Genomic DNA, 16903 nt, shown 5'->3' on the forward strand with positions numbered 1-16903 from the left:
TTTTTTTTTTTTTTTTTTTTTTTTTCATTAGCTTCACTTAAACATTCGTAATTACGAATTTCGCAAACTAAACCTTGTTCAATAGGAAAAATAAATTAGGATCTCTCGTTGAGACAAAAAAAAACGTAGATGCATCGATAAGTGGGAAGAAAGCCGAATAGAATATAATGCAAGTTTCACCGTAGATCATACCAAAAAATTCAAAATTCGCCAAACGCCGGGACGTCAGGTCACACACAATGTGTCAATGGAACTTATTCGGAAAATAGTAACAATTAAAATGAGTTTGTTCTTAGTAAAATTGTACACGTAACTAATGCATAATTCTTAAACATTCTTAAACGTTACACTGTATACGACTGACAAGTACGTTGTTTTTATCATGCTAATCTGACTACTTAAGTACATAACGATATTTTATACATAAAAATATGAATAAGGTATTTTCTTATTTTATACGACTAACAATTTTCCTGTTCCTTTTTTTGGTATTCGCGCAAGACAGTAAATAGCAACTATCCGCGTTCTTTGGTCATAAAAAATCTATTTCGGTTATAATAAGTTCATTGCAGTACACTTATCACACATCGATAGCGTCGTTGCAAATACGCCGTTCACACTTATTCCGTTGCGACTATATTTTCTTCCAAAGCAAGAATACGTTTCAATATCGTCCAAATATCGGCGAAGAAACAAATTTTCATGTAATTGAGAAGAAAATTTCAAAGTGAACGTCATCCGCGAGACTTAAAAGTTAGTTCACACTGAACATCACATTATATTCTTCATATGTCATTGACTAGGATTCTCTGTTAGCGATACTGCGTTTTTCCCCTCTTTTTGCATCTTATAATTTACATAGCAGCTCCATTAGACATTACGTCATTTTCTATTTTTTTGTCAATGTTATTGAACAACAATAAATCTTGTTCCTTTGGCTTCTTGTTACCCTCCATGTCAATGTAAGACTGTGGCCTCTCGTTGGGCGGTGTCTTCAAATTATTTTCATTGTCGCTGGTCACACTGGGATTTCTCAGTTTGATAGGACTTTCATAATGATTAACATTTGAATTAGCTGGCTGCTCATTAACGTATGGCGGCTTCAGTGGTTCTTCTGGGAAGGACGCTATTGGCTGTTGCCAAAGTGCGTGAAGTTTGTCAATATTATCACACTTTCTGACAGGTTCGGCCGAAGGTTTTCTCAGGTAGTTGACAGCATCCGTTTTCAGGATATTAATATTCCCATAACTCGTGTCGTCACTTCCTGAATCTGTGATCAATAATCATTTAGAAAAACTTTTTTTTTAATATTTTAGAAATATTTGTTACTACTTACTTGTAGGACTGTCAAGTGCATGCAGAGATGCAAAATACGCCTGATTGTGAACGGTTCTAGGATTAAGGTCAAGATACTCAACGCCATCCTCCAGCATCCTTTCCCAGTGGCAGGTGAGTTCCTTGAAAGATGGTCTCATTCCTGGTTCCTCGTGCCAGCATGAGATCATCAGTTTATACCTACATTAGAAATGCATTATTTTTTATTTTTCATATGTTTCAGGTCATAGGTCGATACTGAATAAGTATACCCACAGTTGGTAGGAACAATTGGCCGGCTTCTCCATCCTGTAACCAGCCTTTAGCAAGTTGTACAAATTGTGAACGTCCACTCCGGGATACGGCGATGCTCCTAATGTTACTAATTCCCATAGAAGTACCCCAAAGCTCCAAACGTCTGACTTGCTAGTGTAGACGTGATCCGCAAGGGATTCAGGCGCCATCCACTTTACCGGCACTGGAAGAAAAATCGATGAGTTCGTGGGAATTCATGACCGAGGACGCTCGTTAAAGTGAGTGTTGATCGCATGCTCGCGGTAAACTTCAGTCTCGCCACGTTACCTATAATTTATCATCGATCATTCGCAGAACGGCTTCTTTATAATCACGAGGGTAAACACGCATTTGGCTGATCGTTATCAAAATAATTTGATTCCACAAAATAATACTCTAAATACCGAATTAAGGTTAATACGTTAATTTTTTCTTCACAAATTTACCTCGTCCCTTGCTCCTCTTAAGGTAGGCGTCGTCCTCGTAGACGTCACGCGTTAATCCAAAATCGGAAATCTTGCAAACTTTTCCAGTTGCCAGAAGAACGTTCCTTGCCGCTAGATCTCGGTGTACCAACTGTACGATAAAGAAATTTTATAAATTACAAACAAATTGGCTATTACTACAGGACGATTTCATAAGGCTAATAAGTCATAAGTTTTGATTGTGTTTCGTGATAACAGCATGACGTGTACTTGAATCAGATCACGTAAACAATATCATGCAATTATAACGGATAACCTCGAATTGAATTGAGGACAGAAGTGATTTACCTTTATGTCTGCAAGATAGGCCATCCCTTTGCTTATTTGCCAGGCAAACGAGAGGATGTCACGTGGTGTTATTCCATAATTTGCCGAAATTTCGATGGCTTGAATTTCTTCGCGTATGTTGCAAGGCGACGCAGAGAGCAATGACGTCGAGCACGGTGTTCTGCCTTCCGACTCCAGATGGCGACTGCGTCTCAAATAATTTCTATTCACAGAAATAATATAAATTCAGTAACAACAAATGACAAAATCTTAAACTAAAATCTAGAATGCACCATTTTTTTTTATCAAAAAATATTTCTAAATTGCATCGATCAAGTATATACGTTCTTACTGCAATTTCTGTTATTGTGCGAAAATATGTACCGTTCCTTCCACCGAGAAAGGTCGTCAAGACTGAAAAATGTAATTACTAAGATTTCACAGATGGTCCAGAGGGTTATTGTCCTTTAAGGATGCATTCTGCGACGACAGAAGGAATGCACTGCACAATTGCACTGTATGACACGGGCTGAATTCTTTGGATATCACACGAGTGAAATAATATCTCCGAATTTACATGGATAGTGGTCTCACAGTCGACCAGTCTGAGATAAATCTTCGATCGCACCAGAGATAAATATTTTCTAATAATTTCGCACACGTGATAAAATGCAATAAAATCTATGAACTTAACAATTTAAAAGCAAATAAATAAAAGCTTCACCTTAACGATCCAAATTCAGCGAATTCAATAATAAGATAAATTGGTCCACCGGGCGACGTGCACGCGCCCAAAAGTCGTATGACATTGGGATGCTGGGCCTCCTTCAACAGTTGATACTCCGACAAGAGATCAGAAAGTTCCGAGGCGCAGGCACCTTCCTTAAGTGTTTTGACAGCGACCGTAGTAGGTCCAGACCAGTCGCCAATGTTTATTGCCTTGGCTCTTAAAACACGTCCAAATTCACCCTCGCCCAGGACCTGCTCTATCGTTAACCTTGATCTTGGAAATTCCCACTTAGGATCAGGCTGTAAAAAAAATTCCACATCAATAGGAGAAAAAGAATTTCAATTAAATACATAAATCTGTATTTGTTATATATATATATATATATTATCATTTGTCTTCTATTTCCGTTTACACCCCCATCCGTAATGGATGAATCTCGTGTCTGGCTTCGCACGGTTACCCACCACTAAAGGTATATAAGATCCTTGCATCCTTTCTGGCTTCTTTCGTACGATTCGAGAGTCCTCGTAAATTGGCGCCGCTAAGAAAATCTCTCCGGGGGGAGAAACCGAAGAGGGTGATTTATGCGCCAGCGGGTCGTTATCTTCCTGTTGCACGTGTACGTACATATGTGCACACGAAGTTTCGTGTAGGTAGACATACAGCTGTATATGTATAAGCATGCACGAGGCTATCCTTTGCAAAAGTGAAGATATACCGAGTGAACCATAAAGTAATAAATGTTAGAGTTCTCTATCTCCCGGAGTAACGAATGGACTGCAGCGCAGTGAAGAAACAAAGTGCTGATCCGATCCCAAGAAAGCGAACGTCTTCTTGCACGGTGCGGGAGGATCGAATGAACGAGCGAACTGCTCGCCTGAATAACAGCCTGGTATCATTCAGAGCTGACGTTAACACGAGATGCAGGAAATGCGACTGAATGAATTCTGAATTATTTATTTATTCATCTACCTACCCTCGGCGTGAAATGACAAATCAGAAGAGGAAAGCTCATGCGCGATGAAATATTTAACATACAAACGTCACTCTTGAAACTTTCCGATAAAGTTACCGCGAATGTGTTATAAGAAAGAAAGTACCATATACAGTATGAATATTTTTCAAATCTAATATTTAAAAAAATACTATGGTATAAAATTTAAATATTTTTATGTAAATAATAAATCTACGGATTCAACTTTTTATCCTCTGTAGGTACTAATAACTCTATTACACATGTAATAATGGTAATACAGGACCATTAAATTATTGTACTACAGTATACTCTATTTGCTATGGATTAGAACAAAGCTCAATGCGTCGTAGAGTATATATGTCTTTGGCTCAGTGCATTAGATATAACGTGCTTAGGTAAACTTTAACGTAGAGTAGTAACGATAAAGCGTAATGACACTCGTAGATGTATAAATGTCCCTTGTACCACCATGGGTAATAATATGTTTAACAAGTGAGATGATCAACTTACCGGACACGATTTTGGTAGAAGCAGGGTACGATTGACCGCCGTGAGAGAATCGGGACCAATCAGAAGTCCATCTCCACGATCCACGTAATCCGAGGGTAGAATTCCCAAGCCGTTTGTTCCACCCTCCGTTCTGTGTTTGCATTCACGACGCATCACCTTTGCCACCATTCTGAAACAGACAGCAGCGCCCCGTTAGCAGATCGGTTAACTAGGACACTTGAATAATGACGTATGACCATCATCACTTGCCAACGTCGGTAACGTAGTTTTCTAATTTATCTAATCAGTTAATACTTCGTAAACAGGAACGAAGAAAAAAGTACGTAATTTTAAATAGGTCGGATTACAAATTAAAATTCAATCGGTTTGATTGTCGTGGCCAAGAGAAGAAAGTTTCACGGGGTCGTTTTAAGAGTGTATTTCTTTATTCTTAGTTTGAAGAAAAAAAATAATGAAAATATCATCAGGAGGAAATACGAGAATGCTTCATCTGCTTTCTAACCAATTACAAAAGTTATGTGAAATGCATCTGAATACGAATTTCGAACTTTTTAATTCTATAATTGCCTCTCTTGGCTGTTTCGCATTGTTGAATCTGGCCAGGATTTTATTACTTTATTTTTTTTACTGGTATCTGATTTTCTTTTCTCTATGCTTCTCTCTCTCTCTCTCTCTCTCTCTCTCTCGTGCTTACTCCGCAAAGTATAGTCACTATATAAACTTGATCGATGACGTCGCGTGTCATCGACAACGATCCCGCTAAGCTGGAAGGTAGCTACGTGAATTGAGGTAGGTCGTCCATATCGATTTCGTGCTTACTCCGCAAAGTATATACTTTATTTTTTTTACTGGTATCTGATTTTCTTTTCTCTATGCTTCTCTCTCTCTCTCTCTCTCTCTCTCTCTCGTGCTTACTCCGCAAAGTATAGTCACTATATAAACTTGATCGATGACGTCGCGTGTCATCGACAACGATCCCGCTAAGCTGGAAGGTAGCTACGTGAATTGAGGTAGGTCGTCCATATCGATTACATCGTGGAATAAATCCCAAGAGTATTTAAAGTTTCTACATATACCTTTATGCACGTAGCTATATATATACATTTATACTCATTAAGCCGAGTTCACTCTCACGTAAGAAATTTCAAGACTTTCGTGTCAAAGATGCGATTAACTGACACGAGAAACGCTTCGAGTAAGTTGACCGTAAATTTCCCCGTGCAGTACACTGTCACATCTCGTATACAATATCCGATCGATGCTCTAGACTTCGTATCTATAGCCATTCTACGGCTGGCTACACGCGCTGCATGGAAACGTTTTATCGCCGGCCTATGCTTAATGGCTTTTGCATGCGGTAGTGCATCGCAATTTATGGTATATCCTTAAGGACTGTTTCTATATCGCCGCACGAAGCCACCGGTGCACGATGTTTTATTTCAAATTTCATTTATCGCCTCTTTGCTAACTTCTATTGTTCATTAGTAATTTTTTTTGTCAATATTATTATTTATTAACATTGCCTCTCGCACATAGAAATGCCCCGGAAACGACTGATATTATTTATCAGCCTAGGCGATCGGTACTTATCTTTGGGTTTACTTTGCAGCAGGTGCAGCTGTCGCGACGTGTAAACAATTCTAATACGACTATTTTCAATGTTAAACACGAGCACCTTCGACATGTTGTGTTAAGGGGTGCACTTGTGTAACTACGACAGGTACTTTAGCGGTGCATTGTAATGATAAATTATTATGTTACACAGGAACTACCTGCTTCGTTACAGTTCGTTAGAAACTGCCTTTAAATATATATATATATATATATATACGTATAGTAGCCTTAGTCGACTCACCTGTATCTCCACGTTACGAACGTGCTGACGATGACAATCAGAACGAAAAAACTACCAGCTATTACGCCGATCATACAAGTGGGACCGCCGTATAGTAGCCTTAGTCGACTCACCTACTTTAGCGGTGCATTGTAATGATAAATTATTATGTTACACAGGAACTACCTGCTTCGTTACAGTTCGTTAGAAACTGCCTTTAAATATATATATATATATATATATACGTATAGTAGCCTTAGTCGACTCACCTGTATCTCCACGTTACGAACGTGCTGACGATGACAATCAGAACGAAAAAACTACCAGCTATTACGCCGATCATACAAGTGGGACCGCAGGGGCTGCTGGTTACTGTAAGAAAAAAAGGCCATTAAGGACATTTAAACTCACTGGAAAGTGACGTAGGGCTTTCATGAAAGCACAGTAGAGACCTCTTGAAGTGAAACGTTTTAACGTATTTCTTATAGATTTTCATAATTCAATATCCGATCTCTCCATAAAAAAAAAATTTCAATTCGTTCGCATCAAAGACACATTGTGTAATTTTTCTTTTTAATAAAAACATATCTACATACCCATTTTAATTTTCATTATTCATTGGTATATATATCCACGAATCTAAGTGACTCTATATATACGTATATAATGTACCTACCCTTGTGTGGTCCTGGCAATAAATTATACTTCTCGCGATCCTTCCTCAATTTTGTATGTCCTTCTTTACCGACGCCGTTGCCACCGCCGCCTCCGCCGGTTCTTTTTCTTACCGATTCCGGGGCGCAGGTGCACCGTATCATATCGTCGCACGAACATATCCCCAGACCGCTTCGTATGCCGCGTCCATCTCTGTTCGTTTCACCGAAATGAACTTCCGCTGCAATACAGATTTAATGGACTTCAGACACGATCGAATCGCACCGTACCAACTTCCGGTATTACGCTACACCACTTCTCATTGGCCAGGGCCGTAACTTTACGACGGGACAATAACGTTGAGTGGGAGTTCACCTTTATTTTTCTTTTCTCTATCATCCTGACTCATAGTAAAATGACGTAGAAATTCTATGGAAGGTTCTGGACGTATCGGAGGATGAACGAAAAAAACCTTTTTTTTTTTGCAATATCAAAATTTACCAAAACTCACATTCGATTATGCAATCCTGAGGGCAGATACGAAAATCCAACCGTTCCAGATGATCGCACTCGTGATCCGGACAATAGGTCAGGTCTGGTGAGCACGTCTCATATCGTTCAGACATCGCAGGTGGGTTGTTGGCACTGTTTACTCTCCAAACACACTCGCTGGCATATTTGTCTTTTCTGAATAAATAATATTCACGTGTAAACACCGATTCGACTTGACACCATGGATTTCCAATATGTCCCGTTAATCGTTTACCTGAAAGTCCCACTTGCCAATCCGCAGCTACTCTCGCACTCGCGCCTGGATTCCGCGTTAGCGCACGATCGATTGATCGATTTATTCGAATTACAAGAATCATTGCTCAGCCGTGTCACATCGACAAGTGTCACCAATAGGTTTGTAGAGGATACAGCAACGTTTCGTAAGCTCCATTGAATTTTTAATCTAAAAATTAAAAATAATATGATCAATGTGCAATTTGTGTATACAGTACTGGGTGGCTCAAAAGTACCAACTGAAGTTAGCCCGTGCACTTGATTTATATGGTGAAGCCAATTTCAAGTACCTATACGTGGTTGCGTTTGAGCTGCCTAATACTATATATATATATATTTTTTTTCTATACCATATAGTATATATATATATATATTCGATTACTCACGTCACACTAGAATTAGATTCTCGCAGCATCGTCGTATTAGCAACATAAACAATCCCACCTTCTCTAGTGATATTGAAGGCATCCGATCCGCGCAAAGCAAACGATATCCCCGAATGTGGTTTACTGTTTGGCTGAGCCACTCGAGAGTACAGAGACGAGACACGGGCGATCTTGACGTTGGATGGGAAGTATATGGGTTTTCTTAATGGTACAGCCGTCGTCGACGTAGTCCTGTGATGCTGCGGTCCAACGAATGAGAGACTTATGTTTACCTGAAAGAAAGAAAAAAATTATATCAGGTATCGATTATCAATCAAATCCGTAAGGTTAGCATTGTTCGATCAAACGATCGGACAATTAGCCGGGATGCTGTTGTGATTTTCATTGGACGTAAAAGGTTTGTCTGTTGCAGGCAAACGCAAAAGAGAATATCATGGCGAATCCAATCGCCGAAGGGTCTGAGAGCTGAGGGATGAATAATGCAAGGCACTTATTCAGGGGTCGGCTGAACTTCGAGTAACGTAAATAACGTCAATGGAAACTTCTCGAGCGACTAAGTGACTCATAAAGGGATACCTTAGCCTGACAAATCGAACCTAAAGGCCCCGTTTCTATGTGGCGGTATGGATGAAACTTTACGCTCGACCTTTAAGTAGATAAGAGATTATACCTGTTCCTGAGGACGGGGTCGGGATTCAATTTGAGAACTGATTAACCGGATTCATTTGTAAGGGTTGTTTGCGTAAGGTCGTTATCGAAGATTTGACAGGTGAGGAGGGTTCGAGAAAAATTTGTTTACGTGGGAAATAATTTTTTATATAAATTATTCATTTTCCAATATTTTGCAATTTTTAACTTGAATCTTTAATTATTTATTGATTAAGTGCTATCTCGCGCAGTCTGTGCTTCCCTAATTTCCTGCTGACTAACGTAATCCATACTGTCTTTAAGGGTGTACCGCTATAGATATATATAACACGTATTATCCCATGGTGGGCGGCTGGCCAGATATTCCTGAGATTTATTCGCACTTGTGAATTCAATTTAACCACCTTGGTTCATCGCGTGGGCGAGATTACGTAGCGTCTCCATTAAAACGACTTCGTCGCTTTACTGATTATACGTATTTGGGAATGCGTCATCGAGGTGGAAGTAATCCTAAAAAGAGATAAATATGAGAAAAAAATTCGTCAAAAATAAAAATCTAGCCCTGTCAGTCATTAATGAAATAAGGTTAGTCAACGAATTTCAATATGCAACAATGAGATCGATGTTATTAACAAAAAAAAAATCTGTCAATTTTTTTTCCTTCATTTTTGAATCCAACGAGATTCTCATTGAGATAAATGAAATTCTCGCAGAAATCCAAAATCGAGCCGACAGCCGGTCTCGTGGACTCTTATCATACACTGACGAATTTCAAAGGCGAATCAGAAAAAGCAGCAATATCTCTACGTATATCGATTTCTAAACGTTTTCTTGGAGATTCACCAGATTTCCTACCGTCCCCTTTTTTCAATCTTCCTCTAATTCCATCAATATCCCGTGAGACTGTCAACGGCAAACTGCGCGAAGATAACTGCAAGAGAGATGCGAGCCCGTCCCTTCGTCTCGCGATACCCATCGTCCAAATGTTTGCCGAGGGTTGCTGTTCCCTTTAATAAAGGGGGATGATAATGCACGCGAGATGACCGGAAGATGCAGCCAAGCGGCAAGACGGAAGAAATATACGGAAAATTATACACGTATACAACGCGTTACAGAATTGAACGTAAACCAGATAACGAAAATTAAAATATAATTTTACACGGACGCTGCGTGGGCTTTATAATTATTTTAATTAACCCTTTCCACGTTTAGTGAGCATATAGAAATTTTCAAGTAAACCGACAAACTGTCGAAGTACCGGATATCGGAGATACCGACGTCCGGACTGCATGGTACGGGAACGCTATTCGATTAGGTTCTTCCTGCGCCATCGGTTAATCTTCTATTTCATTGCCACGTGGTTATTAAACAATTAGAAGTTGGCCGGCAGTAAGTTCTTGGGCGCGGCGTTGATTTCGCAGCGTTGCTAATTGCGAATTAATACTTAGTTTCGCTCGAAGGGTTGGCGTGCGTGGGTGTGCTGGTAGGCGGCCATTATAGTTTCCTGGTTGAATGGCTTTCAAATGTATTTCATTTTTCATTCTCATACCCAGGTACTCTGGGAATTTCTGCACAATTTTTATTATCTGGACCGATAACGAAATCGCTTACCGATTTCTCTCCGTAGCCGGGCAAAAGAGTTTCGTCCCTCAACTGTAGAATGACCTTGTACGGTGATTTAGGTAGCAGAGTGGTCCTGGCGTATATTCCTGACAATAAAATAAATATTTTTATTAATTTTTATTACCCTCAATCACGATTATACCGTGCGCTTGATCGATCCAGTAAATTGGCAACTGACTTGTTAAAATGACCGACGAGTCTGGAGCTTCCGGTTCCTTTGGATTGTCAACCTGAAGTATGTTGTAAGTGATATTCAAGGCGTTATGAACATCCTCCAATAATTCAACGGTATACTGATTACTCGTTATGGCATCAGCATCCGTCACCATAAGTTCATAATTGTCGAGTCTGTCACCCTGTAAGTGAAAAAAAATTTTTTATTCTCACAGGTAACAAGCCAGAGTTTACACCGCGCGTCTTTCAAAATTTCACGTCATTTCCGTATGGAGGAGTGACGTCATGCCGTCACAATAGTCGCGAAAGGAGCAAAGATAGTGTGAGAGTTTAAGAACAGAGGAAAGTTCTCTCTCTCTCTCTTCCTCTCAAAAGAAAAACCACACTAGGTATAACTAGGAGTCAGGATAAAGAGAGAAAGCAATAAAGCGTAAGAGAAACAAAATCCCAGGGTTTAATCAGGATGAGCCCCTGAAGCTTCTCTTCCTGTTCTCACTTTTCCTCTTCCCTCAGGACTTCCCTTTGTCATTCCCCCTCCCGCCACTCTCCCCTTCACATCATTCTCACCTCTCCAACTCTCTCACCTAAACAATGCTTTAATTATTCCGACAGTGCGTCCTTGATTAAGCCGCACTTTCGAACGCTTTCGATTGTCACCGTCGGTGGCGCTGCGATCGCGCTTCACCAATCAACGTCAAAAGTTATCTGCTGCTTGGTAGTATGTAACATTCCGTTTTGCATTACTCCGTAATGGAGGTTGCGAGGTACGTTATACACAGTACCGTGGAGAGAGTAACCGTGTGAATGCCGCTTTAAATTTGTCAGTTTGGAATACTCGTATCAAGAGACTCAAAATTGTGGACGGGTAACGTAGAGAATTATGATGCCGAAAATCTTGTCACTCACAGCCGTGAAATCTCCGAGACGAATCTCAACGTTATTTTCCGTCTGGATCATCGGTGGATTGTCATCCTGGTCCAGAATATCGATGCTCAGCTTCCTCTCCACAACGTATTGAATCCCAGTCTCTCCGTCCCACGCTACGCAACGGACCTTAACGTCCGCACGTGGTCCAGGACCTCCTGGTAGATGCTGACTGTCCCGGTCGAGTGAGGCATTCGAGTAGATAACATCATCTATCGTATGAAAGTATTCCGTACCTGGAGACAAACAATGAATCTGGGGTTGATAAATAATTTTGGAAAATTTTTAAAAAATTTTTCAACCCAACTCACCGTTCAACAGTTCGTGCACACTTATGTTGTAGTGCGAGCAGATACTATTGTAAACCGTGGGGCGTAACCTGCCCAGTAACGTAATAGGCTGATTCTCGTATATTCTGTATTTCGATACGTTCCAGAAACACATGTCCTGGAAAATAATACAAGATCATATTAAACTATGTCGAAATCCGTGAACAAAAATTGAATTTTATGCTCAGACTACGAGCATCCTTTCGCGTATGGGCACCCACGTATGAATATAATTTACAAACTTTGCACTAATGAATTCCGCCAATCAAGAGTTAATTAGACTCTCATTACCTGCACGTAGGCACTGCAATTGATCTTCTGTCCATTCGTCGGCACGGGATGTAGGTTAATTTCAAGAACAGCTTCGCCATTTCCTTGCTCCTTCGCCTGAACGATAATTGCACTCGGTGCGTCTGACCAAAGGAATAACAAAGTAATACTTTACATCGAGTAGTCACCAAGAACAGAGTAAAATACAGAAAACAAGAGAAAAGCGTAAAAAAAAGGAAATTGCAGTAATACGTCGATACATCGATAACAATATATAAGAAAAAATTTTTAAAAACATATTTATCTCAGTTCAATAAATTTTCCACTTATAGTTATAGTTGCGGATTATAACTATATATATATTACGTATGTTCATAGTCGCTGTAGCTACTTTCAAATTGATACCCTAATCGGCTCTCCATTGTTTAATAAATATTGTCAATGCTAATTGCCAGTAGCCCAGTATCGTTGCCCTATTACGTTGAAAGGTACAAATAACATTTATGGAACGTACAGCTTCTCAATTGCCATAGTAGTATGCGACAATGGGCCAAACAAGAGCCACAGACGCGACCATGCGACCCTACAGTCTGAAACTCGCAACAGCCTTATAAATAAACATGGCCGATTGATCAGCGACGATTCGATTCCGTCGTGGCTACTATTACCCACGTACAAATTGTTACCTCCTTTGTGCTGCAGTCGAGAGAAAAACGCGAGTGGCACTTCTTATGCACTTTGTACTTAATGTCATTTAAATATTCCTTTAAGCCGTCATTTTACACAAATACAATTCCATTATCACGCGCGGCTTAATACACGCAACTTCATTCGTATCGCAGCCGACTGGAATCAAGTAGCTTTCGAGAGGCTTTTATCTCTACAAGCCTTTAGCCTTTAACGATCCACGTTTCTTATATACTATACGTGTGGTATATATATATATAATTTCTTTATAAATTTTTAAATAAAATACTATTGAAAATTTTTTATTTAAAATACAGCTGGTCGATAATCAAAATATATTTAGCGTTTAGTTCAGACTCACCTGATTTCGGTAATGTGTGCAGTACGACAATTCCACTTTTGGCATCGATACTTGCAAACTTTTCCCCTGCTGGTTCTATGTGATAGGTCACCGACGTTGGAGCTCTCGAATTTTCGCGCAATGTTCTCAGGTTGACAAGACTGAGGTTCAGCTTAGGTGGGACTCCGTCGCGAGTCAGATAAGGTATCCTCAATGTCAGATCCGATTGTGGAAAGTAAAGGGCTGTAAATGAAATTGACGTATGACGTTAGTTGATGTCAAAATATGCCGGGGGAAGCTTTTTGGCCAATGAAAAAGGTCAGTATCGATTTTCAATCGAAATTCATATCTCCCAATGACATTTGCTATCTTTATCGTGACTGATATCTCGATATATTTTATAAACCGACTAGACCCTCGAAATGGCACACATTTTTTTTTTGATACCTAGGGGACACGTTACTGTCATATATGTAGGTAGAGTACATCAAGTATGCAATATGTTTCGTGTATACATATCGTAAAGCTCGTAACTTACAGGTTTAATATATATATAGGTAGCAAGTATATAGTCGAATTTTTTGTTTTCAAATTTTAATAGGTCGTCCTATTTGTATTATCTTAATGACGGGGAGGGTAGTTTTGATAAGTAATTTGATAACAGCCTACCCTGACGACTCTGTCAAAGTGACAATTAGTACTTGGCGTGGGTTTATAGTAAAGATTCCCTTTATTAGGTATCATCTTCAAAGTTTTCCAAAAATAATGATAATGCATTCAAACAAAATTCTATACCGTAGACACCACGTGAAAGTTATTATCGTCGCGTGGGAAGATGATTAATGATAAGGCACTGATGATAATGCGGCATGTTGGTGTAAATTGCGTGCCAGAGTTCACATTATTTCACCGAAAATTTCCCTTTTCCGAAAGCCGTTTCCACCCCTCAAGCTCAAAGAAAGTTTACCCACTATCTTTAGGGGTTGTATCATTATTGCTATACCGCCTTCGTATTTACCTGACTGTTCATTTTCTACGCGTGATAGCGCGCTGAATTTGCAAAGGTTTTGACCTTTGCATTTTTTTTTTTTTTTTTTAGAAATTCATACCCCCCCTTTCAGTCTTATGTTATACCTAACAAAAAACCTTAAAGAATGGTGCTGATAATTAGACATTTTTTTTTATTTCCTAAAGTGATCGTTATACCCATTCAAATTTAAAGGATTTACCGTCCAGAAGGTCAAAATACTTAAACGCTTATCAAACGTATTTTTATTTTATTTTTTTTTTCCAAATGCGATAAAACACCGATTAAGTATCGTGATAGCGTTGCTTTACTATTTTTGGAATGAGTGCGTGCGAACAAAGTGCTCGAGCACCTAACCCAGCTAAAATCCTGTAAAAATCAAGGTCAAGTAAAATTCTCAAAAACTGCCCCTAACCTATCCGAACACTGTGGAGTGGATTTATATTTCGTTTTTATATTTTCCAGTACTTTTTATGTAAATTGAATTTTTTGAAATTCACTTTTCAATTCGGGACCTTGAAAATTTCACGGTACGTCTACGTCACTGACCGAACCCATTGCGAAGAAGTATATACATACATGCGTATGCGTATAAAGCTGAACCTCGCAAACGAGAAATAAGGTTCAATGCCAGGACAACGTTCCGGTTGGCGTGTGGCTACGTGTAACAAAGTATAACGAACTAACACGTGTCAAGGTGAGCATTTAATCGATATTTACAAGGCAGTTAATTTTAATCAAAGATCGCGTGTCGACTTTGGTGAAAACATTTATGGCCGTTTTCACGTGAATTTTATTTTCATACGCGGAAAATACCGGACACTTGCCGCGACCCAAGAACGACGTTGGTTCAGGTGAAACTACGTCAATGAAAACATTCCGATAAATATATTACACTTAACCCCGCTGTAATTTATTTTTATACGTTTGCGCTAAATTAAATTCAAATTTTCGCGCCAAATACGAATTTCCATCAAAGTCTTGGATTTTTGTATTTTACTTCGTTAATACCCTCAGTGAAATACGGTTGGGTTACGTGAGTGCTTGGAGTTCGATTACGAATTTTAAGACACCCGTTATTGCAAATATCCCTGTATTTTCGTATTAAGATTAAGCGACTTTTGTAATTAGTTTTAATGCACGCCAAGAACGTGACTCGGTGCCCAGCACGCCACACTGACGGTACGTTGTATTTGAACACCGTAAATCACGTTTCTAATAATATAAATGTACCGTGGGTTAGCGCCACCCCCCCCCCTGGCACACGTAGTACAAAAGTAATATCTAAATTAATAAAGAGCCCAACTTTTTAAAGTCATTCTACCTAAAATAGAGGGTTTTCAAAATTAAAAAAAAATCCATTACCAACAGTTTGCCGTAACATCAGAATTACTGTGACAGAAATAAAAAAGTCTAACCTCAAATCCGTCACGTGTTTATGCTAAAAAACATTATTAACGATTCCCATATGAATATAAATAGTGATAAAATACCAGGAAAATTATTATCCAATACAGTATACACCAAATTTCTATACGTACACAGGCACCGAGGCGAAAAATCTATATTCGAACCTTCCAGCCACCTATAGTCTAATACATTATACCAACTTTTTGTCCACCTCAAGCAAACGCACTTTGTATGCGTTCCCCGAGCGTCTACAGGGGTTGGTCTTAAAAAGGGTGGCCGGCGGTGATAGCAGCAGCGGCAGGACACGCAAAAGCCAAGTTAACCCGAGGGTGCTGAACTATGCGACCATCAGTGGAACGTACACGATTCTACGTTATACATATATAGATATACCGCATGCCTACAACTGCATATAGATATGCACTTCAAACACGTGTGGTTGCAGTTTGTTACTAGTGCGATGCACGGGATGTGCACTGAACGCAATCGACCAGCAGACCTTAGTTAGTTACTGTATCCAGAATTCTTTGCGTGTCGAGCACTGCTATTTACATATTCAACTGCCGCGCAGAAATCTTTGATACGAACTGTACTTGGATGATTCTTCTTCCTTCATGATATATGAATGTGTAATTAGTTATGTTTTTTTAATTATAATTTCTTAACCTACCAATTGCGTAATAACCATTGTCTGGGAATATAATTAGAGTAGACAAGGACGAGTGGCGGGATTTTTGAAAATGTCACTAGGACCCAGGAAACTTTTTTTTTTTCTTTCATCTGGCACGCTCCTGGTCTGGCGCTTTTATACATAAGTTCATACTCTCCCTCAGGAACCAGAAATTTTTCGGTAACGCGTCCCGGGGGCTTTTACGTCCCAATAATTTTGACTCGTTGTATTTTCGTAACCGCTCGGCTGTCCAGAGTTCTCGGAGAAAAGTAAAAATAAAGTGAGATCGTGGTGACACGGGGAAAGTAGTCGATACCGAAATCGGTTTTTCCATCTTTTTTTTATCTCCTAACAACCCTTGCTAACCCCACTTTATTAGGGTAGTAAAGTGTTAATCCTTATAGGACTCTCGGAGATAGATCTTTCCTTAGCTGAACGTCCCGGTTACGTCACTGAACATCCCTCTTATGCGACACGTAGGTATATCCTGTACCAATTATCAGCTTTGTCAAAATTGTAAAAAAAAAATTTTTTTTATTATCTGTTATCTATAAAATATCTACTT

At 39.4% G+C, this 16903-nt stretch overlaps 1 protein-coding gene across 4 annotated transcripts in view; it reads right to left on the reverse strand.

Moving 5' to 3' along the window:
- The window catches only part of LOC107271995 (proto-oncogene tyrosine-protein kinase receptor Ret), a 32190-nt gene continuing 15287 nt past the window's right edge, over positions 1-16903 (reverse strand). For 3 of the 4 annotated variants that reach the window (XM_015748664.2, XM_015748663.2, XM_015748662.2), the window contains 18 exons: positions 13253-13474; positions 12226-12347; positions 11917-12052; positions 11588-11841; positions 10686-10863; positions 10496-10593; positions 8237-8508; positions 7831-8019; positions 7576-7751; positions 7087-7305; positions 6680-6782; positions 4577-4745; positions 3085-3389; positions 2382-2583; positions 2055-2184; positions 1591-1792; positions 1337-1515; positions 1-1270 (listed from right to left, as the gene is read on the reverse strand). In XM_015748664.2, the coding sequence (XP_015604150.1) occupies positions 855-1270; positions 1337-1515; positions 1591-1792; positions 2055-2184; positions 2382-2583; positions 3085-3389; positions 4577-4745; positions 6680-6782; positions 7087-7305; positions 7576-7751; positions 7831-8019; positions 8237-8508; positions 10496-10593; positions 10686-10863; positions 11588-11841; positions 11917-12052; positions 12226-12347; positions 13253-13474 (3572 nt within the window). In that variant the 3' untranslated portion in view covers positions 1-854. Of the gene's footprint in view, positions 1271-1336; positions 1516-1590; positions 1793-2054; positions 2185-2381; positions 2584-3084; positions 3390-4576; positions 4746-6431; positions 6487-6679; positions 6783-7086; positions 7306-7575; positions 7752-7830; positions 8020-8236; positions 8509-10495; positions 10594-10685; positions 10864-11587; positions 11842-11916; positions 12053-12225; positions 12348-13252; positions 13475-16903 lie in introns of all 4 variants that reach the window. The other variant, XM_015748665.2, reaches the window with a different exon arrangement.

Source organism: Cephus cinctus, unplaced genomic scaffold, assembly GCF_000341935.2.
Source record: "Cephus cinctus unplaced genomic scaffold, Ccin1 Ccin1_scaffold1080, whole genome shotgun sequence".
NCBI lineage: Eukaryota > Metazoa > Arthropoda > Insecta > Hymenoptera > Cephidae > Cephus > Cephus cinctus.